Raw genomic sequence first — 26,831 nt, forward strand, 5'->3', positions numbered from 1 at the left:
AAGTTAGCATGCCCATCACTGCTTTTTCCCCAGTCTGCTAGAACAAACCTGTTTTCATCCTTATTCTATATACTTTTTAGGACAGTTGTATCTCATGATAATGATAAAACAATATAGAAATGAAACACAGCTAGTTCTTTAATCAATAAAATATCCTTTCTTGAGTCTTGTCTGAACAGTTTGTGCTAGAAATTGGCTGAGATCACCGCAAATCAGTATAATAAAATGATGATGGCCAGTTCCTTTGTAGAAAATGAAGCAATAAAGTGCTTTTGTTTTAGCATTATGTTTTTATTGATAGATACCATACTGAAGACCACACACGTTATCGTTATATATGAGAAAAAACATAGCTGTTTCAACAGACAAAAAATAAAGTGCAATTGATTCATCGGCTCCTTTAAGAGCACTGGCATCTGGACCACATGCACATCAAAGTCTAATGCTGTACTGAGATGTGCTGCTTTGAAGTACAGCTGCTGATCCAGACAAATTTTGGAGCCTAAACCAGCATATGAATCTGCTGTACTCAGAAAAAAAAAATCTATTTCAGATGCCAGTTTTGACTCATTTTAGAAAATTGCTGTCTGGATCGGCTGAACTTCAAAGCAGAACATCGCAGTGCAGCATTTCCCTTTGAAGTGTAGCTAATCCAGATAGTGTTCTTTTTTTCTTTTTTTTTTTTCCCCCCTCCCCTTTTTGTAAAGTAGTTAAAATTGGCATCTGACCTTACCAGTATTTCTCCTCACTCTCTACACATTCTTCTCCCATTCTCCCTTATTTCCTTTCCTTTTGACCTCTGAAAAATACAGCAATGCTTGCTATCTTGTTAGCTCCTGCATTATCAAAGCTACTATAAAGAGGGTGGTTTGGGTAATAGCCTCTATCAAGTCACATAATAGACAATGGCCAAATAATGCACATGGCTTGCCACAAAATTTATTGATAAAGAATTCATAATTGTGCCAGCTAAGAAAAATAAAGCTGAAAATAAATTTATTGTAAATGCTTGCATTCAAAATATTCATAATCATGTTTCCAGGGTTCTGGTAACTCATATTTGTCATTAGTACTAGTTTAAAAAGTAGCTGAGCTTAATAGCAACTGAATTAAAAATAATAGTAATAATAATAATTTTAAGCTATATTGTCACCAAGAAGTCTTTGGGGCCAAGTCAGGAAGGCCTCAAGGAAATGGTTTTACTGGGTAAGGAAGGAGATCCTAGGCAGAGTTTGCATAGCTTCAGGGAAGGGGTCCAAGGGCAAATGCAGATCACTCATCAGGACAGGACAGAAAAAGAGCTAAGACCATGTCAGGACCTTCCTGCAAAGGCTATTGACCACATTTGAAAGCAGCCTGGGGGAGAAACCTCAGCTTCCTTCCCCCAGTAAGATCAGCTGCTGTCAGTTCCACAATATAAGCAGAGCCAAGGGGAAGGGATTCCCCTCTGGAGAAGTGCAGAAAAGGCACTAAATTATTATTCTTTCTTAGTAAAGGAAAATCAGAAAATGTGTTCTTTACATTGAATCAAATTATGGCGCTGGCCATTCAAATAACCACCTACTAAAAAGTCCTGGATAGACTAACCTTATTCTCTGATAAACTGACCTGTCAAAAGGTTTTGATCTTCCTGATAGATACTGAGTCCTGCTCACCCATTTTTGCAGGTGGCTCATTAAATCCTCGCTGGAACAAACCTCTGAGGAGAAGGAAATAGCTGAACATCCTCAGGACAAACTTGGCGGAACAGAAACATCTGGTTTTGTAAATAAAAACAAATCCTGGAAAAATGAGTAAACTCTAGCCCTGGACAGTATTTGTGTATTGCATTTGGAAGAGACTTGTATTTCCTGAGTACCTTAAGTGCTGCCAAAGCCACATCAGCAAATTGTGGGAGCAGGGTCAGGAGCACATGAAGAGCCACCTGCCAGGCTGCTTTAGCCACACATGTGAGAAAGGGACACAGCTTTCCTAAACCCTCTGTGCTCAGACCTCTGAAATAGGCATCCTCCCCTCACCTCATAGATAATGGACGAAGGCAGCTGAAGTTTGTGAGGCTTGACAGGGAAGCCTGGGAGGAAATTACTTGTTGCTTCTCTCCTCCTAGAAGCGAGGGAAGGAAGCAGGATTTGTGTCCTTACACCAAAGAGTAATAGGAGAAAGTAACTGCTTTTTTTTCGTTTCAGTCAACTGAATGAAAAACTATCATGCATTTTAACATTACCACAGCTACAAGAAATCCAAATGAATGTTGCAGGGGCACCCTTTATTCTGACAATTCCTGACTCCTGACTGGGTGACTTTGCCACCTCCAAGTTTGTTTTGTTGTGTGGTGTTTTGTTTGTTTCTTTGTTTGTTTTTTAGCAGTTCTGAGTACAGTTATGCACACATAAGGGATACTCTCATTTGCTACTAAATTAGAAGACAAATCACAAAAAACTCTGATATTCTGCTCAAATTGAAAAAAAAAAAAAAAGAAAAGTGAAAGAAAAGAAAAAGCAAACAAGACAATGTCAGTACAAGACAATTTAGTGACAGCATCTCTCATTTGCTGAGAAATAACTTTGAGGAGAAGGACTGGACAATGACCAACATTTTATTTACACAGGTCACGAGACACGTCACTTGGGTGATCTGCTCTTGTCGCAGAGTCCTTAATTAGAAAATTCCTAGAGAGCTCCTGCTCCCACTAGGTGCTTATTAAAACCTAAAGACAAAAGGAGTTAGTAGAAAAACCTGAGGAATAGATGGAGAACTCAGGTTACACTACAAGACAAGAGTCAGCTGCTCGTAGCATAGGAAGAGGCACTCAGGATGGCATGTTGGATTTTGAATGAAAAACTCTCGGTCCTGTTATTAGTGAGTATTTTTAGTATTAAAAAGAAAAAAAATAATTGGATATATATAAATATTTTAAGCTTGTTTAAAAGACATTTTATGGTTTGCTTACAGTAATACTCCCAAGTTAAATGTAAAACTTGCTATAAAATATTCAACAGCCTTTTTATAACTAGTCTTAAAAACAATTTAAAGTCTTACTGTTTTATTTTTAATTATTTCTAAGTCCGTATACATTACTCCTCAGATAAAGGCAACTGGGGTTTGGAATTGTGATTCAATTATATTCTGTATCATTTTCAGGGGCTTTGGTGAATGCATGGGGGGCAGAGAAAGGAATTTCCTTAGCTCCTAACTCCCTCCATTTCTGGAATTCTTTAATTTTAGATTTTATTGCCTTTTTAGAGACCAGACTAAGCTCTGTGTTTAAGATCAAGTTTACCATCACACAGTAAATGTCATCTATATCCTCTGTTGGGGTTGTGGGGATAGGGCTATAATCCTGCATTTGCTAAGATAGCCTCATTCCAGCAGGCATTTGTGATTTCTATCATCTGTGATCAAGAGCTGCATTGCACACCGATTTTGAAGTATCTCTCAGATACTTTTCAAACTATAACCATAACCAGTTTTATATGCATTAAAAATACTCTAAATGTCACTAATCTGCAGCCTGTCTGCTTTGTAGTTGGTGTGGCTGGGATTGAATTTATATTTGTTTATTGATACCTTCCATTGGTATGAAGATGAAGATGCTTACACTTATACACGGATTATGCTGGGAGTAAGTATAAATTTGATAAAGTGCTCCACAAGAAGAATGTATGCATAGTCTGATTTTATTCACAGCTTTCATGATAGTATTTTTTTGTTGATGCTTCAACAGTAAATTTCACATATAAAAGTATTATGTTACTGTAGTATTTCCTTTTCATTTTCTTTTCTTTTTTTTTTTTCTTACTATACCAAACTTGTAATCTAATTTCTTTATACTGTTATATATACAGTCAACGCTGGCTTGGGCAAGAGCTTCTGCAACGTGCCTTAATTTTAACTGCATGCTAATCCTGTTACCAGTCAGTAGAAATCTTATTTCATTCTTAAGAGGAGCAAACATTGTAAGTACCATTTCTCAAATAGACATATTATCCTCCCCTTTTTACTTCTGCAGTTCAGCAATATTGTCCATATCAAACAATTTCCAAGGAACTTTAATTTTTGATAGACAAGTTTGTACATTGTTGCCTAGCTATTACCATTTAAATTGTCAGTATTCATGACTGAGGAGAAACAAATGGCTTATTTAACACAGCACTGAATGCAACACTGATTTTGGCAGCCACTGCATAGCATGGTGTCATGAAGTGAAAAGTGAGGAGCTACAAAAAGGGGACATAAGAATGCAACTCGGCCAAATGGAGACAATATGTATACACCATGAGTATCCCGTGTAACTGCAAAGTGAAAATCAGTAAGAGGAAATGTATAGATAAATGTGTCACAAAGATAATAAGGAACATGTTTAAACCCTTTTGACTGAGTGGCCACCATTCAGGTCTTCCCTTCTTGTAAACATGAGTATTTGTAATTGAGTTGTCATCTGCTTAGAGGCATTTACATTAACTTCAGCATCACACATAGGAAGTACTTATGGCTTTATCTTTACTAGCTATAGCTTCAGCTTGCAGTGAACTATTACAGTCAGAGCAATTCCAATACCACAAGTTTAGGTAAAAAATGACTGATCACTTCCTGACTCAAAGAACAATTGGAATTTAGAAATCATAGCATTAATTTATTTTACTGTAAGCTTGTTATTATTCTCAGTTATGTCTTTTTTTTTTTTTTTTTTTCTTCAGAGCGCTGTTACATTTCAAACGGTCTTTAGGGGTTGGGAATTCATACTGTTTTATAACTTTTTGAGTCTAAGAGCTGAGAATTTAAGAAAAAAAAAATCTTCCTGGACTTCAGTTTGTGAATTATAAAATATTTCCCTGCCCTTAAATGCTGTTTAAGAACTTGGAGAACTGGAGCTCCTCTCACAGACGATTAAAATTTTGATTTTCTGAACAATATTCTGCCCTTTGTAAGAAACAACTTGACTGGCTCCAGCATGGTCAGCTCAGGGCTTGATCCAATGACCTTCCAAAAGTCATTGCCACCCCACATGGCAGATTTTTGGATGATTTGCTAGTTGGGAAGCAACGTGGATACACATCAGGATCTTTCGCATGGCAATTTGCCAGGCCAAATGAGCAATCCAGGCAGCCAGCACACACCTCAGAGGCTGAGTTAGGCCCACCAGTGCTGTCCAGGCTCCAGCAGAGCGTGTTAGCTTTGGCTCACTGCAGCCCACCCTGGCACCAGGTGGGTTCTGCACAGAGCCACCCAGCTGCCCACCAGCATGCCAACGTCCAGCACATCCTGTAATGGGAAGATGGCTCAGTAATGCACAAGCATGCAAACACCCGAAGTCTAGACAGTCTCACAATCCTGGGATCTGCATTTCCTGAAAGCAGCAAGAATGTTTTCATTATAAGTTGTGAGCTTGCAAGCAGTGGTGGCCCAGCCTGGTTATGCACGCAGCCAGGTCTTGTGTTTTTATGCCAGCAAATGAGTTGCCAGCCTAGATAAAACACATAAATATCACAGAGAAAAGCATCAGAGTTTTGCCCAACCTCATTTTGAGCCCCTCATAGACTGAATAGTTTTAAGAAAACCTGGAGTGTTGCTAAGCTGAAAACAGTTACTTATACCCCAAAGTTATGTTTGATTCAGAACTTCCACCAAATTCCTTCAGCATTAGATTTGAAAATGTACTGAACTCCTCTGTTCTCCTCTCCAGAATGTGAGTTGCAAGTAGTAATAGGAATGATGTAAAACAACTTTTGCTTTTTCACTAAGTGCTGTGGAGGAGCACTGAGGAGACAGCTTGACAAAAACATCATATTTCACAAGATGGTTGCCTATGGAATATCTGTAAATGCAAGTAAGCTTTCTTTATTTTACTTTGTTGTTCTTGTTTGCCTTTGAACTGTTTTGAATTTCACAGTGATTCTGTAGTCCCCATCTGCTCTGATATGTGCTATTTTAGTGCAATCATTTGGTGACTGCAAATTTAAATAGGTGCTGGAGTCCCAGCTGATTAATGATCTGTAACCTTTTTTTCTTTTTTTCTTTTTTTCTTTTTTTCTTTTTTTCTTTTTTTCTTTTTTTCTTTTTTTCTTTTTTTCTTTTTTTCTTTTTTTCTTTTTTTTCTTTTTTTCTTTTTTTCTTTTTTTCTTTTTTTCTTTTTTTCTTTTTCTTTTTTTCTTTCTTTCTTTTTTTCTTTTTTTCTTTTTTTCTTTTTTCTTTTTTTTCTTTTTTTCTTTTTTTCTTTTTTTCTTTTTTTTTTTTCCACGAGAAAAGTTTGATTGTTAATAAACTTTCAATTTGGATAGTAACTACTAGTTGCCCTTTAGCTAATGCGACCAGCTTGTGTGTTCTTAACATTTGGTGTAAGTAACTTCCACTAAATCCCCAAGAACAGATGTTTGGGTAGATGAAATAGCATTATAGTCTGAATTCCTAAGGAAATGGTGTTTACAAGTCCCATTGTTCATCTGTCCACTGCTGCATCCTCTTCTTCTATAACTTTTCATTCAGGTAATACATTTCATCTGACTTTGAGGCAAGCAGCTGTCTCAAAAATATTACATTCCTAAATATTTTTTAAAAATAGGTTATGGGTAAAGGAAACTCATTGCCCCTATGAAGAAAAACCTGCATTTTGAGATCTGAAGTTTTCTGTTCTGCTTGTTCTTCTGACTATTCATCTATAGGTGTTCATTCACCCGGCTGGGAAGAAGACACAGTACTATCCTGTTCCCAAAATGGTTAAAAGACCTGCACAGGACTGAAGTTTGGACGAATTTAGACTGACTATGGGGAACAGGAGATAGCGTGGGAAAGAGCAATATGCAGAGAAGAACAAATGGCAATGTGAGGAAGGACATAAGCACATAGAGATGGAGAGGTATTTAGGTCAGACAGCATTGTTCTCTTAGAAAAGGTGGAGGAGACACAGGAGTTAATCAGGATTATTTACAATCATAATACATTGGAGGGTAAAAGTTCTACCCCCGGGCTATCAGGTGGATCTTGGTCCCAATATTCTTTTCAGTCCGTATTTAGGAGCTTCTTTCCTTTGCATATATGGACAGTCAATATCCCCATGTTGAGAGACAAGAATCTGGAGTCAAGATTGTTATCAGGAACCAACAGCTAAAATTTGGCCTTTGTAAGTAGCATTAAAGAATTCAGAGGGGAGGGCTGGGGGATGAAAATGTGCATCCTATAGTACATTATGATGATTTACTTATCTGTCATGTCCATTCATTTATCAGAATTCAGTTTCAGCATATAGCAGATTCCTACAGAATGCAACATTGCTTCTCTAATTAACAAATCAACCCAGGAATGTAAATTAACCAGCTTCTACTTGGTGTATAATTTGTCATGCTCCAAAAAGAAAGCAAAACTGCACAGTCAAAACCTTTATGTTTTTGTTTTTTTTTGTGTGTGTGTGGTTTTTTTACTTTTGTTTGTTTGTTTGTTTGTTACATTTATATAAAAATGTTTGTTAGTGCACTACGATGGACAGCTTTGGAAGTGCAAGTCTATCAGAAAGGTGATTACATTATAGCCTCAGTATTTCCAAGAAAAAAACAAAAACAAACAAACAAACAAACAAAACAGAGAGCTCATATAAAATGTCAGAAAACACCGTTATTTAATTTAGTCACTCTCTAGACAGAAATTGAATGTTAGTAGGGTTTTTTTTGTTTGTTTGTTTTTGTTGTTGTTTTTTTGCTTGCTTGTTTTGTTTTTCCAGAATATAAAATGGACAAATAGTTGATGAGATAATTGAGGAAGAAAACCAAATACAGGGAAATTTGATGAAAAAACAAGACAACTTATAAACTCCTGCTTCTCTAATGGATAAGTTGAAAGCAAGTATCTTGTTTGGAAAAACACTACATCATTGTAAAGACAGCCTTGGGTGAAGAATTACAGAAGCTCAGTTGTCTGAAATAAATTTCAAATGCATTAAAAAAATAATAATAATAATAAAAATCAATCTACAGCACATATTGTGAAAGAAAACCACCATTCCTTCTTTCAGAGAAAAGAGGTACCCACAAGTATATCGAGTCCCTTTTAAAAAAATCTAACAATATTAAAATGATGTATAAGCAGATGCCATTTTTCTCTCAACTGACACATTATTTATCCAAGTACTACCAATATTGCCTTTTGTTACACAGAAGCATAGTCGACTCCTATTAGACTATTGCAATTTAGTAATTCTTAGTTAAGTGAATGTTCTCCCCTGTATGATCAATAGCTTAAATGTGGCAGCAAGAAGTTAAACCAATTTGCAGATCAGATCAGTAAGCTTATCCTCACAATATAAAATTGTAGACTTCTTTATTGTTAAAGTAACATGCATTCATCTCAGCTTGCCAGGTGGTGTTATTCCAGCATATTTATTTAATAGTGTGCTAAAAATAGTCAGCGTGACGTTTGTATTGTCTGGCTTCTAGCAGTCAGCCAGCTCAGCTGAGGTGTGCGTGGCCTTGGAAAAAGTACATCTGTATCTTTAATTTTTCATCAGCTCTAATACAAATTCAAGATCGGGCTTTAATTGGTCGGGTCATAAAGGGATATAATTAGAGACTAGTGGAAGAGGAAAGTTGGAGGGAAGAGAGGGTAAACAATGCTATCTATAATCAAGGGCATCATTGAAAATTCAGTAAAGGGAATTCTGCTTAGTTTGGCTTCCTGCATCCTGCATGCCAGTCTATGATAAGAGCTGTCTGGGAGTTATTCACCCACTAATAAATCTTCCTTATGGACCTGTAATTCTGCTAGAATAAAATCATTGTTTCATGCACTCAGTCTGATCAGTGCAAATCACTCTATACTTTCTAATTTCTAAAAAAGGGGTTTTGCAGTTGAGAGTGAATACACTGAACCTGAAGATATCTACAAGAGATAGTAAATAACATTTTGTACAACTTCTTTCTCTCACTGTTTTGTCTTCACTGTCATAAGAAAGTATACTTATATATTTTATGAAGCCAGCACTGTTGGGGGAACTTTTTTTTTACTTTGGCATACAGTGCATGTTTTGAAGAACAACCCATTCCTTGTATTGTTTTGATGCTTGCAGAAAGGTTATACAGATATATTGCTGCAACAGTGTTTGAATTATGAAACGAATAAAGCTTAAGCAATTAAGGGAAAGTAGGGGAAGGACAGAAGGTTTCTTTGTAGTTTGTCTGTTTCAAATGGTGGTTCCTCTTCCTTAGAAATTCCCATAGTGCATTTTTCTTTCAAAATGTGCTAAATGCAGACAGAAATACAGTGATACCAGATGTGTTTGGCTTATGACAAGATCTGAACTATCTACAATTAAAAAAAATAAAAAATAAATAGAAAACTTTTCCTTTTTTAACCATTGTTTGGTAGTGATTCCTATGTGGAGGGCTCTGGTGATCTGAGTAATATTTTTTTGTGTAAACTAGGAAGTTTTCAGGAAAATCAACTCTTATCTTCAAAAGAGGTTTAGCTGATATCTCAGTATCGTGCTTCCAGAAATTGCAGAAAATCAAATTTCCATTACGCTTTTTTTTTTTTGCTTTTTTTTTTTTTCAGTCAGATTGTTTAGCTTTAGACCTAGTGCAAATACTAGGAAAAAAAATACATTAAAGATTATAAGCTTCCAGCTAAGATAAAAACCGGTCCAAGTCAAGCTCTCGTTTGATGTTTACAACCATTAAAAATTAAAAATAAAAATCTAATGCAAGTTCATGTGTGGTCACTCTTGTACTTTTAACATAATCTGTACTTTTTTGATCCACATAGACAGCGCAAAGCTGAATTAAGTGTTGTCTGTAACCAGAAATGGCATAAGGCACTGAGTTTCAAAAGACTACAGTTTTGGTCAGGGGCAGAATTGCCTGTGCTCGTCTTAGGTTCCTGCAGAGCTGGTCTCTTCACCGTGGTCATAAAGGCCAGGATCTGACCCTTTGACCATGATGGGCTGGTTAACCAAAACATCCAACTGCTAGCAGCAAGCTTCAATTTGTTTACTATCCTGTACAAGCATGCAGAAAAAGACAGAAATGTTGTCCTCGGATAAACACATGTAATTTCTGTTTGGTTCAATGAGAGTTGTGCATGCTTCACTGAAGGCACAATTGGCTGAATAAGACTAGCTAAATTGACCAGACTTTCAAGATAATTTAATTACTTCTATTTGTGTTTAAGAATATGTACAGTAAACACCATGCTCTAATAGCAACACTTTCCCTCCCCCACTCTTTCCAATAAAACCTTTTATTTGAACTCAGAGGTGGACTGCATAGAACATCTCAGGGTCAAATACAAATTAATGCATGTTAAGTGCTTCAGAGGTTCCAGATGTTAAAAACAACAGTTGAAATCCTTCGGTCTTCATGCACTGATTAAAAAAAAAAAAAAAAAAAAAAAAAACTTTGTTTAAATGATTACATGATTTATTCTGTACTTTATATTTAGTCATGCAGAATGTGGAAAACATTGAACTGAAAATCCTAAGATGTAGTACCTGACACTTTGCTCTCATGATTAGCTTATCTAAGCAGTGCAGGAAAAAAAAAAAAATGCATGCACACAAAGACAAAAAAATGCTCTAAGCTCAGATTTCAGAAATTTGCATGCTAGTTTTGGAATTACTTTGTAATTTCTATACATTGCAGGTGCAAAGGACCTTCAGAAAGTATACTTTTGGGAAGTAAAATATTTTAGTTAATTGCAATGTATTCAGTGCCAGATTTTTCAGTCTGTTACAATTATTGTATATTAAATGAACCACATTGAAAATGGTATTAGATCTTTGCATTACTCTTACCATTCAGCTATAATTCACTTTTAGACTGAGTCATTTTTTCCTAGCAGCACAGAAAAACAACACCAGAAATATTAATCTAATGACTCTCAAGGCAAAATTTAAGATCATGGGAGATTGAGGTAAACCAATATATTCAGTACATTAGTTTGAATATTAATATTTTTCATCATATCATTATGTTCTATACACTAACAGCTACTACAGAATAGGTTGCAGACAAGGCCTATCCTGCTCATTCCATAAGTCTTCCACACTTGCAATATCTTCTACCTGATAGATGAAAGTTGGAGAGAATATTACCCAGAAGGGAAATGGGGTAAGTCCCTAAGAAGAGTGTAGGATGATATTTTCATTGACAGTAACATTTACAGTAAAGCAGAACAATATGCAGCTGGAAAAAAAAAAAAAAAAAAAAAGTAAAACCGTGTCTTTTAATAGCCTACAGAAAAATTGTGCTAGGTTAAGGAGCAGATAACAGATTTCTTCTGCCAGGGATACGTTGCAACATGATTACCCTTCCATATATGTTGGGTTAGAGACCTTCTTGGTCTTGAAGTGATGTCTATTCAACCCACAGGATTTTATTTATTTATTTGTTTGTTTGTTTGTTTATGTATTTATTTATTTATTTTGTGCAGGAATACAAATACTTTGTTAAGAAGCATGGACTTCAATTGTTCAGGAAGAAAGTACCACTTCATCTCACTTTAGGCACTCAACATGTAGTAGGTAGCACTGAATTTCCTGTCACTGCTGATGTGACTAGACATCACTGCACTTTGAGGAAAGTGCACAATTTGGCAGCTTTTTAAACAACAGAAATGTGTTCCTTTTTCATGAAGACTTCCCAATGTGCAACATCCATTCTTCATAGATTTAGATATTTTGAAGGAAAAGAAAATATATTATACTATGAACACAGATTCAAACCTCCAAATCTAGTCAATGTTTCTATTCTAAAGTGAACAAGTGTAGTCCAAAACCTGCAGTTTATTTGCTGCAGGGAACCCTTGGTAAGACAATGCTTTGGATTACAACTGTGTGAAATTCATGCGGTCTCAAGGCTGTGGTGACTATTTACACTATGTCAGAGTTATAAAGCTCATCCTGCAGGTATAGGTAACAAGAAGTCCAAGTACCATTACTGATTGCTCCACTAATCACTTGCAGATGCCAAGATAAAACTCCTCAATGGAAGTCCACTCAGAGATTCACTGTCAGGACTTACCAGCCTTGAAATTTTTTTTCTCCTCTTTCCCATGGTCAGGTAAAGGACTACAAGCAGCATACAGCTCCACAACTTCAATCCTACCCTCCAAGTGAGCTTTTTCAGATGTCATAGAAAACAGGTCTGCATCAAGCAATGACTTGGTTCCCTTCCAGCTGGATCTGATAACATCCTTACCAGGCCAAAACATCTGTTCGGAAAGGAGCTCCACGTAGGAACAGCTCCCTCCTTCCCACTCAGCATTTAAAAATGCTGTTACACTTAAACACATAAACAATGTTTATATACCGCTTATATATCAGTTGTACTCTTGGGAACAGATTGCCACAGCCCCCACACAGCTGCCACCTAAACCCTGCAGCTTGGAGCCTCTCAGGCATTTGGGTTCTGACAGTCTGCATCCACATGTCTCCCTCCCTGTTTGTGGTCCCATGCAATCTTCCAGCATACCGAGGGCATGGCTGCAGCAAGCACCTCGAGCCTGATGGTGGCCAGGCTGTTTTGCATGCATTGCCTAATACATAACGATGTACACAGGACATGCTGGATCACCAAGCCCAATACCCTCTAATGCTGGCAGTCACGTCATACACTTTATTTTATAAAATGACCAACCTTCAGCCTAAAGCTTCTTAGATTGCTTGATCCCATTATCCAGTTTATTGAAAGGTTATTTTAGAGTCTCATTCCTTTGATGGCTTGAACTTGTCTTCTAATTTCCAGTCTCATTTTATATCTATGCAGTTTATACCCTTTTGGATTCAGTCTACATACTGCTGAAGCTATTCTAGTTTGTATGAATTCATTATTTGTTGGAACAAAGATTCAGAAAAAATGGGATTTTGAAGTTGCATTGTGGATGTTCAGGATATTCACTTGGGATGACAATAAATTGTTGATTGTTTTTATTAAGGGTTTCATCAGAAGTAGCTCAGAAGAGAATACCCAGTCAGCCTGGTGACTAGAACATGTTCTTTGGTTTAAGTTCCTACTCTGTGTTACATATAGTAAGGACTTAAAGTAGGTTTTTCACCTAAACTGACATTACATTTTGTATGTACATTTTGTATGTTATACCTTCCGTATGTCAATCTGACAATCAGAGCATGTTTGGAGCAACCAGTGCTCTAGAAGGATCCCATCAGAACAGAGTGTAAATAGCCTCTCTCCAGCCTGGACAGATGCTGTTGAGGGGCAGAGTGCAATATTCCACCTTTTTGCCCTAGATGTTTTAAGCACTTCCATGGCCAGCATCCTGCCTTAACTTGTATTCCCATGCCTGTAGCTCTTTCCACATGATGTGTAGGAGTTGCATAGGGAGTGAGAGAGTTCACTAAGTGGATAGGCATCTAAAAGAATTGCAATACCAAAATCCTTATGCATTAAACCATGTGTTTATAGCTATAATTACACAATGACTAGTGCAGTAAGGTATTACTTTTGTGCAAGGAGTAATGATTAAAAAAGGGGAGAGAACAAAAAAGGAAAGGAAAAGGAAAAGGAAAAGGAAAAGAGGAAAAAGAGAAAAATAATTTTCTTTTGAGAGAATATTGTTCAGGGAAGCAGATCGTATTTGTTTTGCTACAAATACTGCTTTTTAGAAAGTTTTTTGTTGTTGTTTTGTTTTGTTTTGTTTTGATGGTCAGGGACAGTAAAAGATAAACACTGAAGGAGAGATGGTGATGGAAAACTAATTATAAAAATTAGAAATAGCGTATCCTAATAGCTCTACTGTAAACACAATTTTTTTTCAAGGTTTTTTCATCCTTCAGCGTTTAATACTTTGCCTTAATTACAACTTTCCTGTAATGGATTTGAGAATCTCTCATACTGAAAACTGTGAAACCCTACACCTAGCATGATTATGATCTATGTTAGCCAATAATAAAACAAAGTATTTTTTCCTCTTTTGAAATTATCATCTTCCTACTCAGGAAAAGGATTATGAGAGAGTTCTTACTTCACTCAGACATTTTTCTAAACTGGCCATTTGCTATCCCTTTTGGGAGCAGGCCAGAAGTAGAGGTGATATATTATTCTCAGGGCAAATCAGAGCTAATCCTGTGATTCAGACCTCTTCCTTAAAATCATAGTTCCTGTGGGTTTCCCAGGCTCCACCAGCATAATGTGATACTATATCTGCTTGGCTTGTTGATAAGGGAAGATTTTGAATGCATCTCTTAAGTCTTCTTATTTCAAGCTGCAACATAGTCTGTGCCTAAAATGGACAAGGTAGAATCTTGTGAACCAAAAACCGCCTTTATCTCATCTCTCAAGAGGTTCACCTTCAGTGACACCAAAGCCTGCTGGACACTTGACTGTAAACATGGGAGATGACCATGGAGCAATTCTTCTCCTCTCCAGTTTGAAGCAGTTGCAACTTATAAAACTTATAAAATCAAATTTTCAGTTTATTCCATGCAATGCTCTCGATCTGTGCACAGGCTTTTCAAATAGCCTGGAGTGTGCTTAATGAAGCTCCTTCTGGTGCAATGGACACACACAAGCATGTATAATTTTGCCCCATTCTTCCCTAATGCAGCCATCCATATTGTTGCCCACTTGATCAACATCGAGCGGTATCATAACAGCCAGTCAAAAGAAGCAGGGGAGTTACAGAAAAAACTTTCTGGCCTTGGCAAGAGCCCAAATGAAAGCTACTTGAACCCAATCAGAACCTATGAAATGGTAAGCTGCCACTTTTTGGTTTTCCTCATGAAAAAAATTTCCTCTGTGGATTCTATTGTCGGGAAAACTATATTTCAAAGCCTTTTAACCAGAGCGAGAAGGTGCTGCCAGAGGTTAACCTCAATTTCAGCTGAAAACACTTACTCGGAGCTGCAATTTTCAGGTTACTAAGCTCAAAGAAATGTCTATAGTATTTTAATTAGTTTGTCAGGAGACAGCTGGGGGGGGGTAAGGAGTGTCATGAATAGTAGACAATGAAACAAACCTGCAAGGAATTTAAAGAACTAAAGTAAACTATAAATATATAGAGCAAACACAACTTCTCTCTCTTTTTCTTTCTTCCTCCTTCTAGAAAGAGAAGCAACAAAGGATAAAACAGCAATTGTACATAACATTTCTTTCACAGTTGTTACTTGCCTCTCCCCATGTGTTATCTTCCCAGTCTGGGGGTTGGTTCTGCTCCATTACATGTAGAGTGTGGCTGACCAGGGAAAATAATATGCAACATCCAGAGGCTTGTTGTCTATAGGAAGCACTATATCCTATGCACTGGGAAGCTAGGGACAGTGTGTGCAGGACTATGGGCACCTGAGCCCTGCAAATAAATTGCTCTGATTGCTCTCAGCATGAGTGGAGATCTTCCTTAAAATACTCATGAAGTAAAGAGAAACACAGTCTTTCTGCAATGCATGAGTGTAAAACATGCAAAAGTTGCTCTGCTTTTTTCGTTATTACATTATACTGTACATCAGATGCTATCTGTTTCCTTGTGTACATTGCTGTATGCTGTATGTCCTGCCAAGACTCCCATATGTATTGCTTCTGCTCTTGAGGAAATTCCTGCATATCTAGCATATAGTGAAGGCTGTTTGAACATCATGGATTGGGGGCCTTTCAATCAGAAACAAAGTGAGATGATGGCTGGACAACCATCAGAAGATTTTCATAGTGCTTTTCAGTTACAAGGCATTTTGTCCTGTTTTTTCTCCATTCTTCTCCAGTTTAGATAATGTGACTTCTGCATCTTTCAAAACGAACAAATAAACAGTTCTTAAGTTTGAAGAAAAATAAGCAAATCAATGGTCTCAAGAGTATGAATACAAATGTTAGTGCTGAGAAAACAGCCAAAGCAGAATGGTGAGCAAGGACAACGCTGCCTAGTATCTCTGAATACTCGGTGCCCATTCTCACCACTTACATTTGAAATGTTCCCCCAGAACATAGCAGAGCTCGCAGTACTGAATGGCAACCTACTGCCTTCCAGTATGCATTTTTTTCTCCACTAAGTCTTCCTGTATAATTGATAGGTGGGCTTCTAATTAACATTAAGATCCTAAATACCCTTGAGAAGGAAAGCTAGCGTTTTCTGAGATTCTTTCCCAGATTTTTCATAGTAATAGACCCCACAATTACTTTCTAATTTATGGCCTAGATTATACTCTAAGCTCTAATGTTTATACTTCTCTTATCTCGCACTTCTGTCTTAGCAGCTATACTCAGAATTAATAAACTATGAAGGAAAGCAAAGAAAAGATTTCTTCTAACTTCAGAGAAGAAAGTTCTGAGAACAACAATTCAGGTTTCTCTTTCTGTTCCATTTTAACCCTCCAGTAGCGATGTACTAAGTGTCTTTGACATTTTTCCTTGTTTCATCTCAACATTCAAACTAGCCACTGTAGTGGAAATGTTCAAAATATCACCTAGATCAATCCTGTTAATATGTTAAAGAATCTGAATACACTCTTCACAGGCACCAATTTGAAAATGTGCTGTGTGCTGTCAAGTGTGAACATTTGAAAGAATGATTTTACTGTAAAAAGTGACTGTAAAAATGACATTGTGGAATTTTATCACCTCTAGCATTTCCATATCAGATGAGTGCACTTTGAAGCACAATATGTGTTGTTTTTTTTTCTTAGGGTATTAAGCTGTAGAACCAACTCACGATCCAGTAGGCATGCTCAATTCCCTCATTCTTGCACATCAGCCCCAGAAAAACAGATATATATAAATGCTTTGCAGGCCAAGTAGAGACTTCATTTACACTCTGCTGGCATATTTAGCTTGAGTCTCATCTTGTGTGTGAGATTTTTACTGCTGTTCTTCATGATTTGCACTTTCTGAGATCAGCATCTAACTGTTGTGTTCAAAATACATCTTCATTCTCACTTCAGTTTATTTTGGTGGGTTTAGACAGATGTAACAGACCTGTGCTGATGTCTGTGAGTCATGAACAAAAAAGGAACCTGATGTAGCCCAGAATATTAATGTTTCAATGCTGACAAGCAAAAAAATGTGAATATAAATATAAGCATAAACATGTCTTTCAAAAAAAGTAAATATTATCCAATGACTGTACAGGTAAATGTAAGGAACAAGTAAATGAGATATGCTGTTTAAGTAAATGAGAGCATGCCATTTTTATACACCATTTCAGGGCTGCTAAGAACTCACAGACTTTGAGATTTAAAAAAAGCACAGAAAAGCCCCACACTTTGCAGGTGTCTTAGCACCTCACTTTATCACCCTCACATGAATAGGACAGTTTGTAATGTTGTTTTGGTTATTACATCTCTAGGCTTAATCTTCTTTTTTCTCTACTCTGTTTCCTTTTTTTTTTTTTTTTCTGAGACACTTTTGCATAAGATAAATAGATAAAAGTACAACTGAGACTGCCTAATTTCCTCCTTTTAATTCTTGAAACAAATAAGTGGAAGCAAACATTTACACATCTGTTTGGGATAAACCTGAGATAAACCGGAGTAGAAATAGAACAGGGGGATGTTTTTCCGTGTTCTTCTACAGTGAAATTGAAGTTTGCCTTACCTGTGTGTCTTTTTATGTTGTTGTGGTTTTTTTTTTCGTATGCTGAAAATATATTGTAGAATTTGATTTCATATATAATAGTAACCACAGTAACAATATTAACAGTGAAAATAGTAGTAACAACACCAACAATAGTAATAGTAATAATATATGTTCATTCTAGAACACAACAGGAGAGGTGCTGACCACCATAGCTGGAGTAACTGGAGTTGTGATAACTGTGGCTCTTGTTTTGATCATGACTTCATCCACAGAGCTCATCAGAAGGTCCTGCTATGAGGTGTTCTGGTATACCCACCACCTCTTTGTGGTTTTCTTTATTGGTTTAATAATCCATGGTATGGGGTAAGTATCTGCATGAACTACATGGGGTATGTGTACACAGTTTGAGATGAAACACGATTCAAATCTTTCATTCTGTGCTTTTCTATTAACAAACTGCTGGGATCTTTGCTTGGAGACAGATTGCAAAATGAAAATATTTTGAAATTAAAACACACCACTTTTCTGAGGACTTTTCTGTGTTTTAGTTCTGTCAAATACTCTTCTGCCATCTACCTTTCTTATCACCTGCAGCTTATCAATGCATCAGTCTGAATGAACTTTCATCCCTGAGAATAGGGGCCTTCATGGGCTCTAATTGATAAGGAGTCCTTATGCTCATAGTTGTTGTGAGGCATTTTCAAGAGAGCTTGTACAAACTTGCCAGGCTTTCAGCACTTCAGCTGCTCAGAGGTGAATGTTCCTGTGCACAACAATCTCTTTTGCATCCATAAATATAAAATCATTTTCCCCCTCTTTCACTGTGGTGGAAGGAATCCCAAATTTCATCACTGCAGTAACAGTAGGCACTACACTGTGAACCACGGTCGTTCTCCAGGCTTAAACAACTCAAGGTTAAGACTAGCCCAGTCAGGTGGCTTTTATGGAGAGAAATGACTGCCAGGTCACTGATGGTCTCCCAGTTACTCAGCATGGAAGGAAGGTCCATCCTGTTGGTACAGGGCTCCTGGTTCTCATGCTGAGGGACAGCATGATGGGAGAGCCTTCCCAGGAAACTCAGGGGTTGATAAATCATGTGTGCAGTGTGAGAGCAAGGAGGAGACTGGGAATTAAAACATTTCCATCTTCTGTTTCCAGTTCCACTGACGTCTTACCCTTCCTCTCCCTTGTGCACTTCCCCTCATTTCCCTTTTTCATTTCTCTGCAATAGCATTATTATGAATCTCCAGCAGTGCATCTACATTCTTGTAATTCAGATAAGGAGTGCAGTTGTGAGGCAAATCTCATGCTCTTCCTCACTTACTATATTTTTTTCACATCATTGCATAACCTCAGACTGTATAGTGTGGAGTGTTTGGAGATGAAATTATACCAAAAGTCTTGTCTCTGTGGTCCAAGCACTAACAAATGATCCGTTCATGGGACAGAACTAGACCTAGTCCTAAGTCTTTGTAACACTAAAACTTGTACAGTGTAAGGCCCTCAACAAAAAGTGCTTTGTTCTATAGTTCTTCTCCTGCTGACTACCTAGTGTACGCATGACCTCAAGCTCTTGCAATGCTTTTCAGATCTAAGGGCAGTGTCACATGGTGTGATGACAATATCCTTTTATGTCCATTTCATAAAACATTCAGATGGTATTGCCCACCTGTGAAGCACATGCAGACCATCGCTCTTTGACACACAGGAATTTGTTAGCCCCCACCCAGTCTGTGCACGTCTGCTTCCGCGAGGTACATGGAATCACCATGGGACAGGTAACAGACTGGTTCAATGCTTTGAGGTCTGTTACTTTTTGCACCTCCTTCCTTGTGATTTGAGACTTGCCACACTTAGTTTGGCCTTGAGGGTTCCTGAAATTGGCCTAATTAATTAGTCCCAAGTTTCAGAGTCATGGCTGCAAATACATGCCGTAAACTATATCCTGGCCTGATTAAAAAACACCCCCTAGTTCTCACCTTTAAATCTTTAAGAATCCAATTTCAAACAACTACAGTGGACCCTTCAGAACTCTTTGGCTTTGTATGCTCCCTCTACCTAGCCAGCTGATTGAATTTTCCCAGCAATAGATTTCCCTGAAAAGGGGACACTCATTTAGCAGCTCTACTTATAAGATTAGGTGAATCTGATGCTTGCACCAAGTGGGGAGTGCACTGCAACAAAGCAGTTTCTGCTGCCCCAACACATCTCTAACACCACTTGATTTATGAAAAGTTGAGAGTCAAAAGTCAAGACTCAAGTCATCCAATCAAGACAAATTCATCCACTTCACATCTCTTCCTCCTTCCCAGCTGACTGCACAAAACCAACTGCTCACTTGAACCTACCTCCTTTTCTGTCCTTCCATCTGAACAGGTGGCAGATGATGACACTGCCATGTAAAAGAAGGCAGCACTTCTTGTCTCCTTGTCTTTTGTAAGACAAGTGAGCAGGACAGGCTAAACTTGTAGAGTCAAAGTAAGTACAGGAAAATTCAGAGAAACTATATGAAACGCACAGGATTTCTCATAAAAATCTTCCTTCTCTACCCATAACAAACACCAGCTGAAACCTATTTAAACTGAACAGTCAAGACTGATATGTTTGGGAAAATTCACATCATTAACATTCTCTGAAGTAAAGAAGCTAGAATTTAATATGTTTAGAAAGCACACATCTAATTACAGTCCTCCAACTTTATTTGCAGCTTTTAAAAATGCATTTAGAAAGCAGCAAAGGAAAGAGAAGGTCTGTCACTATAAAATTTTATTGTTTTTCTAAACAATACCAGATGTTCATATATAGAGGGGGTCAAAGTGTCTGCTCCAAAGAACTTGGAAATCATTTTGATTTTGCCACAGAAAGTAAGACATACATTCTTTGTGCAAGAACTCTCCACCCTTCATTGGCACTGATGTCTACCAATACTATAACATACTTCTTGCACTTGGTCAAAAAGTCATGGTAAACTTAAAGGAAATGTAAAGAGAAAAGAATAGGCACAAAATGTCCAGTCTTGAACTTCAGTTTTCTTCATGTCTGCTTTCAAGTACTAGTACAAAACCTACAGATGCATAGAAACATTGCAAAGAAGCATATTACTGATGAATATTTTTGTTTTAAGTCAGCTAATCCGAGGTCAGACATCCCAGAGTCTGCTGCTTCATAATGTTACTTACTGCAAAGATCACTACTTGGAATGGGAGAAAGTCACTCAGTGCCCTTTGCCGCAGTTTTCTGGCAAGAAACCTGTGGTAAGAGTGATGTTTGTTTTTTGTTTTTAACCTAATGTCCTTCCCTGAGAGGCTGTGTGTCTTAGATAGTGGGGGCTGGAGTGTACAATGCTAAAGACTGGCATTTAGTGTCATGTTTTGAGAGTAATTGCATATTTCTGCTCCACAACCTCTCCATGTGCCCAGAGAAGATAGTGATCCCCACCTCCTATATAACTCCTATATAATCTGTATAGACAGGTAAAGATAAAGATGTGTAAAAATTAGGTGTTATTAATAATTATTATTTCTGCAACATTAGTTAGCAAACATTCCCTTTGAAGGGTATAGATTTCAGAATTGGACCCTTTTTTTTCCTTTTTTTTTTTTTTTAAGACATTTAGTTTTTACTGTTCAGCATCACCAATATCCTTGATGTGTTTATTGCATGAAAATAGCCTCCAAGTGAAAATCTTATAAGGGTAGAGATACAGAAAATACAATGAACAGGACAGCTAGAGATTCAAATTATTATTATTATTATTTTAACTAATAGTGTTTTAATATGAATAGTCTATATGCCAAGGAAGAATAAGTTAGAGATAAAATTATGTCCTTGCTTTGGGGCACATCCTTCCTGTCGTCCAGCCTTGATGTCTTAAGTTGGGAAAAATGGATAGAATTTGAAACAATGAATTATGAAAGAGAAAGGCAAAAGGCAGGAAAAATGTCCCACGGAAGGGTGGTTTTGCTGCAACAAGATTGCAAATCCACAGGAGGTAATTAAGTAGCAGACTTGTACAGTGTGTCAGATGTCTAGCATCTAAACAAAATCATTTAACATTTACAGCTCAAGATTTAGCTTGCTCATATGCAAGTTTTTGTTGTTTCTTCCAGAAAGAGAAAACATATGAAAGGAAATCTTGAAGTAAAGGAGAAAAATTAGCATTCAGTATCTTGCAGCTCTTTTAATGGCTGACATAGATTTTTCTTAAACTAAACCATTGTTAGCCGCTACCCAACCTGCATATTAATGAGAAAATGAATGCCTCTCTAAAAATTTCAGCTACATGTCACCATAAAAATCAATACATGGCTACGCACTTTGAATACAGACACGAACTTTCTTCCAACAGCATGCTTTGACATTCATTATCGTAAAGCTAACTGGAGAGAACTTCCGCTTCTCCATGTTAAATGCACTTTGCCACACTCTCCTGCATACCCAAGGCCATACTTGCAAAGTTACATTACTTTAAATGAATTGTGATAATACCATAGGGCATATAGATTGTTTCTAGGAACAGTGCTTTGCTGGATGGGTGGTGTGCTATGGTGGGATACATGCTCGAAACTGCAGCGGGCTCAAATCCATTCAGAGGCTCAGAAGTGATGGCAGTACTGGCAGGGCAGGGGCAGATGTGGCTGAGCAGAGGGGGACAGGCTTGTGCACAGCTGGGATTGTGCAACATGGCACCAGTGCACACACAATGGCTCCCGGGGGAGGCTGAGGCAGTAGAGCCCCTCTCTCAGCCATCCCACCCTGCTCCAAATCTCATATCTCTGGCCAGAAGCCATGTTGTTTAGCAGCCCACCCCTCCTGGTAGATGCCCTGTTGTTGGAAACCAGCCACAAGATATTTTGGATTGAATGCTCCATTGCACGGGAGCAATGGCACATTTGAAATCTCACTTGAACTCTCGCATGGGAGAGCCTGCAGCCTTAACATTCCTGTCACGTGCTTTTATTTACAGGTAGCACAAATGGAAGGGAGGAAAAACAGGTCTCATCATTATTGTGCCTTGATGTATGCTAATATATTCAAGACGTGTGATTACCCACTGTGCAGAGACACCTGTAGTATTTAGGGACAATGGATGTATTGGCTTTCTGCTTTAACTCAGAATCTTCAGGCTTATGATGGTTTCTTCCCATTATTAAATCATGCTTTTTTTTTTTTTTTTTTAATTTATTTAATTTTCAAGACTTAACCTTGGGAAATTGCTACTCCATCCTCCAAGCATGTTCTAAGGAAGCCACATAATTTTATGGCTTGCTTCTCATAAAAGATACTTTATAACCCCTGTTACCCAGCTTGTGGAGCAAAGTCAATGTTTCAGCAAGTAAAGTTACCCTGGAAATTTTAAAAGCCAAATGATGGTGGAGTACTCAGATTGCTAACATGAGTTATGCATGTAGCTGAACTGGAAATAAAACTGTATCTCCTAAAACAAACAAACAAACTTTTTTTTTTTTTTTAATTCTGAAGATTCAATTACATCTAATTATCTAGGCTGTCATGGTACAACTCAGTAAAATCATCAGCTAGTATCCTTGAATAGCCAAGTACCCTGGATCATTCTAGTGATCAGGACATACAATCAGCAAGTACAAGTACAGCAATCCTCTGCAACAATTAAAGTACAATCATCTTAGTATCCTAGATGGAAAAAATACATTTATGGATACAGAGCTGACTAATGGATTAAATGGAAATACATTTTATTTCTCTAATTGCATATTTGGGACTGAATGTTTTCTCATGCAGCTTCAGAAAACACACAGCTGACAATAAGAGGTACTCGTATCCAACCCTTCTGAAATATTTCAGACTTTGAGGAGCAACAAAACAGTGAGGCTATAATGGTTATCAATGTATGCATCTATACTTCTTCGGGTCCAATAATCTCTCTATATAACTCCTAAATAGATTAATCTTTTTGCCTTTTAGTAGGAATGGATTTTAAAGGACTCTTCTTGCCCAGAACACAGATAGATATTAGCACTGCTTTTAGAGTGTGCCTGTGATGGAGTCCCATATGTCTGTTCTGTGAGAACGCCAGAATTGCTGTGGTAGCAACAGAAATACTCTCTTGAGAAAGGCAAATGAAAAATCACAGAAGAGAAAGCAAACACTTTCATTTTAGGCTATCTGCTGATTTAAACCAGAAATGCAAAACATTTTTGTAGAAGTTGAAATAAATGTTGTTTTTTAATATGCAACTTCCTGCAGGCTTGGAAGTGGGTTTTAAGTCCTGTGGTGTTGTATATCTGCGAAAGAATTGTTAGATTCTGGAGATTTCAACAGGAGGTGGTCATTACTAAGGTATGTAACATAGTGTGCATGTCTGTGTAAAAAGAACATAATGCCAATGACTTTTTTATCTTTTATAGATAACTTCTCTATATTATGACCTTATTTTTTACTTCCAGCTTCAGCAGCTCTTTCATCATTACTATGGTTTCAGCCAAGTATTGATTTTAGCATTTTTTGCATTTATTCCAATAGCAAGTCCGTAAGAATATTCCATACGGGACCAAGCCTGATTAATGAAATACCAGACTTACAAGGCTACACCAGTATATCACAAACCTCTGTGCTGAGGCTATCTCTTTTCAGTGAACTGAAGCACATCTTCCACTGCAGTAAACAGCACAGAGGCTCTTACTTTAGCACAGTACAGTTTTTACTTTAAAATCTGGAGTCTTCCAAGGAGATTAAGCGTTATATTATCAGTCAGCATAAATAGTCAAAGCATCATTAAAACTAGTACAACTGTGACAATTTATCCCAGTTGGAAATGCCTTTGTGTGCTGAGGCGCCATTTAATTTGTGGTAGAATGAATCAGGGATGTGGCTGCTGGAGCAGCTGTGTCTACACATATCAAGCCAGCGATCAGAAGCAGGCTTATCTTGTGCGAGGGGGAAAACATCCAGGATAAGTCATGCCTCTGATTTCATAGGGTGGTTGTGATCTGAGCATCTCAGTATGCCATGTGTGACATATAAAACTGTCTGCTTAACTGAGATTACCTCTTAATAAAAGTATTTTAGGATTGAACTCCACTGGGCTTGATTCTTCTTGCCAAACCAACAATAATCCTACCCATACATACAAGTTAATTGTGTTACATGAGAGTAAAATTGGAAAATTATTTTAGCCTGTCAAGGAGTACTTCTGCGTAGGCTCTACTAAGATGGAAAGTTGACAAAATGTTGCTTTGTTACAGCCTTTAATCTGTCTCTTAGACTCACAAAGCAAGCTGCTGCATGTTTCATACTGTGTATGCTTGCAAGTTATTGGGCAGCAGTAGCACTGCAACACAGAGGTTAGGCCATTACCTACAAGACATTTACAAATTACTGTGCATCCCAATTTTGATTAACTCATAGCTGAACTCAAGTAGAAATGATTAAATCTTCAGCTGTAGCTTAATGGAAACAAACTATTACTCTTCTCAAGGAAAACAAAGTCTTCCCTTTTATTATTGTTCAGGTGGTGACCCATTCTTCTGGAGTCCTTGAGCTTCACATGAAGAAGCATGGCTTTAAAATGGAAGCTGGTCAGTACATCTTTCTGCAGTGCTCATCGGTGTCGTCGCTGGAGTGGCACCCCTTCACCCTCACCTCAGCTCCTGAGGAAGACTTCTTCAGTGTTCACATCAGGGTGGTTGGGGACTGGACTGCAGCCCTCTTCAAGGCCTTTGGAGCAGAGGAAAAAGCTTTCAAGGAGTTGTGGATGTTACCAAGGTTTGAATATCAAACAATACATTTTAAAATATTAATTTTATGTTTTAAAATAAATTTTAACATTTTTTATTTCAATTAATTCTGTGGATGTTCCTTATGGCACTGTATTAGATCATAGTTCTGGATCCAGAAATATGCCATTATGATAAAAAAAAAGAAAAAAAAATAAATACAGTTATGAGCTTAGTCCAGTAGCTATTAAGAAGACCTGAAGAATAATCCAAGATTTAAAGTCCATATCGATATCTATATCATTATTGCTATCATCTAAATCTTCACCATCTATATCTATAGATATCTATTTTGATAGAGGGGTACGTGTGAACTAAATTAAAATAATCTTAGAAGATGTCTGGTAGATTTTTGCTTGGATGCTTATGTTCTGGCACATATCACCTGCCATCCAAATATCAAGTTTACCTCTTTTGGTTACACAGATATTTGGTGGCTGCAGAAACCTCTCACTGAACCTTATTTCTTTCTAACAGTCTCCCTCAACTCTGTCTCTGATGCCCAAATCTTGTCCTAATATATAAAAGTTATTGACATTTATATTCTGTATGTGGCATCTTAATCCAAGCAAAATGTTGATCCTTCATTGTTGCAAACAGCAGGGATCTGCTGAAGTTAATGGAGCCATCCTGACTTACACCTGCTAAATATTTGGCTCTACATGTGATGGATTCAAACCATTTAGCTACTCACAGCCATAGTGGAGATTTTCACCACAGAAAACAGAACAACAGAGGATCATTTCAATTGCAGGGGAGTGTGTAGGGTCTGCCACTGAAGTGACTGCTTCTCCCCCCAAGAAAGTTGCTTTTGATGAGGTGGTTGCAGTAAAACTAAACAGCAAAAGGCACTTGTTTAACTACATTTACATAATTTAGTGGGACTTGGATGCTAGTGAACTTTCCCCTAAAAAGCTTATGGATGCCATTAAGCTCCAGAGGCAAAAAGACTGTGGGGGCAGAGAAGAAAGTCTAGTGTGGTCCTTGCATTATCAGTTAATAAGAATTAGAAATGAAAGTTGAGCCTTTGTTAAAGGCAACTGGAATGAGAATTATGCCATTTCAGCAGAACTGGAGCACAAATGGCCCGAAGTGATTGACAGCCAGTGTAAGGGAGAAAGAGAAAAATATTATCAAATGTTGCTGGCCACAATGCAGCATTGAAATAAACAGCACTGTCATATATAAAACCTCTTCCTTATAATCTTGTTAGGCTGCCTAATATCACAGTCCAGTTGCTTTCTTGAAATATATTAAAAAGATTATTTCAATAGTTAAGCTAGCAATAAAGCAAAAAAACAAGTCCTTTTCACATTTTTCTATATCTAAAGATAAATACCAAACTGGCAGCTATAGTCAAAAATGACATTTTGCAGAAACCAAGCAGAAGACAAAAGACATTTAGCAATTGAATGATAAGGTAAGGTTCTAAAAACAAAGTATGCATACTGCAATTAATAAAGGAATACGAAAAGAAAATATACTTGTATCTAAAATATATTTGTAATCCATAGCTAGGAACAGTCTATGTCCCTATTTTCTAGTCCTCTCTTGGCATAAGCAAATGAAATATATTTTT

At 37.4% G+C, this 26,831-nt stretch overlaps 1 protein-coding gene across 2 annotated transcripts in view; it reads left to right on the top strand.

The window, feature by feature from the left end:
- Nucleotides 1–2,814: 2,814 nt before the first annotated feature.
- The window catches only part of NOX3 (NADPH oxidase 3), a 42,680-nt gene continuing 18,663 nt past the window's right edge, over nt 2,815–26,831 (top strand). For both annotated transcript variants that reach the window (XM_050709975.1, XM_035538969.2), the window contains exons 1-9: nt 2,815–2,859; nt 3,527–3,622; nt 3,846–3,956; nt 5,743–5,827; nt 14,545–14,690; nt 17,680–17,861; nt 20,623–20,752; nt 23,724–23,816; nt 24,988–25,241. In XM_050709975.1, the coding sequence (XP_050565932.1) occupies nt 2,815–2,859; nt 3,527–3,622; nt 3,846–3,956; nt 5,743–5,827; nt 14,545–14,690; nt 17,680–17,861; nt 20,623–20,752; nt 23,724–23,816; nt 24,988–25,241 (1,142 nt within the window). The remainder of the gene's footprint in view (nt 2,860–3,526; nt 3,623–3,845; nt 3,957–5,742; nt 5,828–14,544; nt 14,691–17,679; nt 17,862–20,622; nt 20,753–23,723; nt 23,817–24,987; nt 25,242–26,831) is intronic.

This window comes from Cygnus atratus, chromosome 3 (assembly GCF_013377495.2).
Source record: "Cygnus atratus isolate AKBS03 ecotype Queensland, Australia chromosome 3, CAtr_DNAZoo_HiC_assembly, whole genome shotgun sequence".
NCBI classification, from domain to species: Eukaryota; Metazoa; Chordata; class Aves; order Anseriformes; family Anatidae; genus Cygnus; species Cygnus atratus.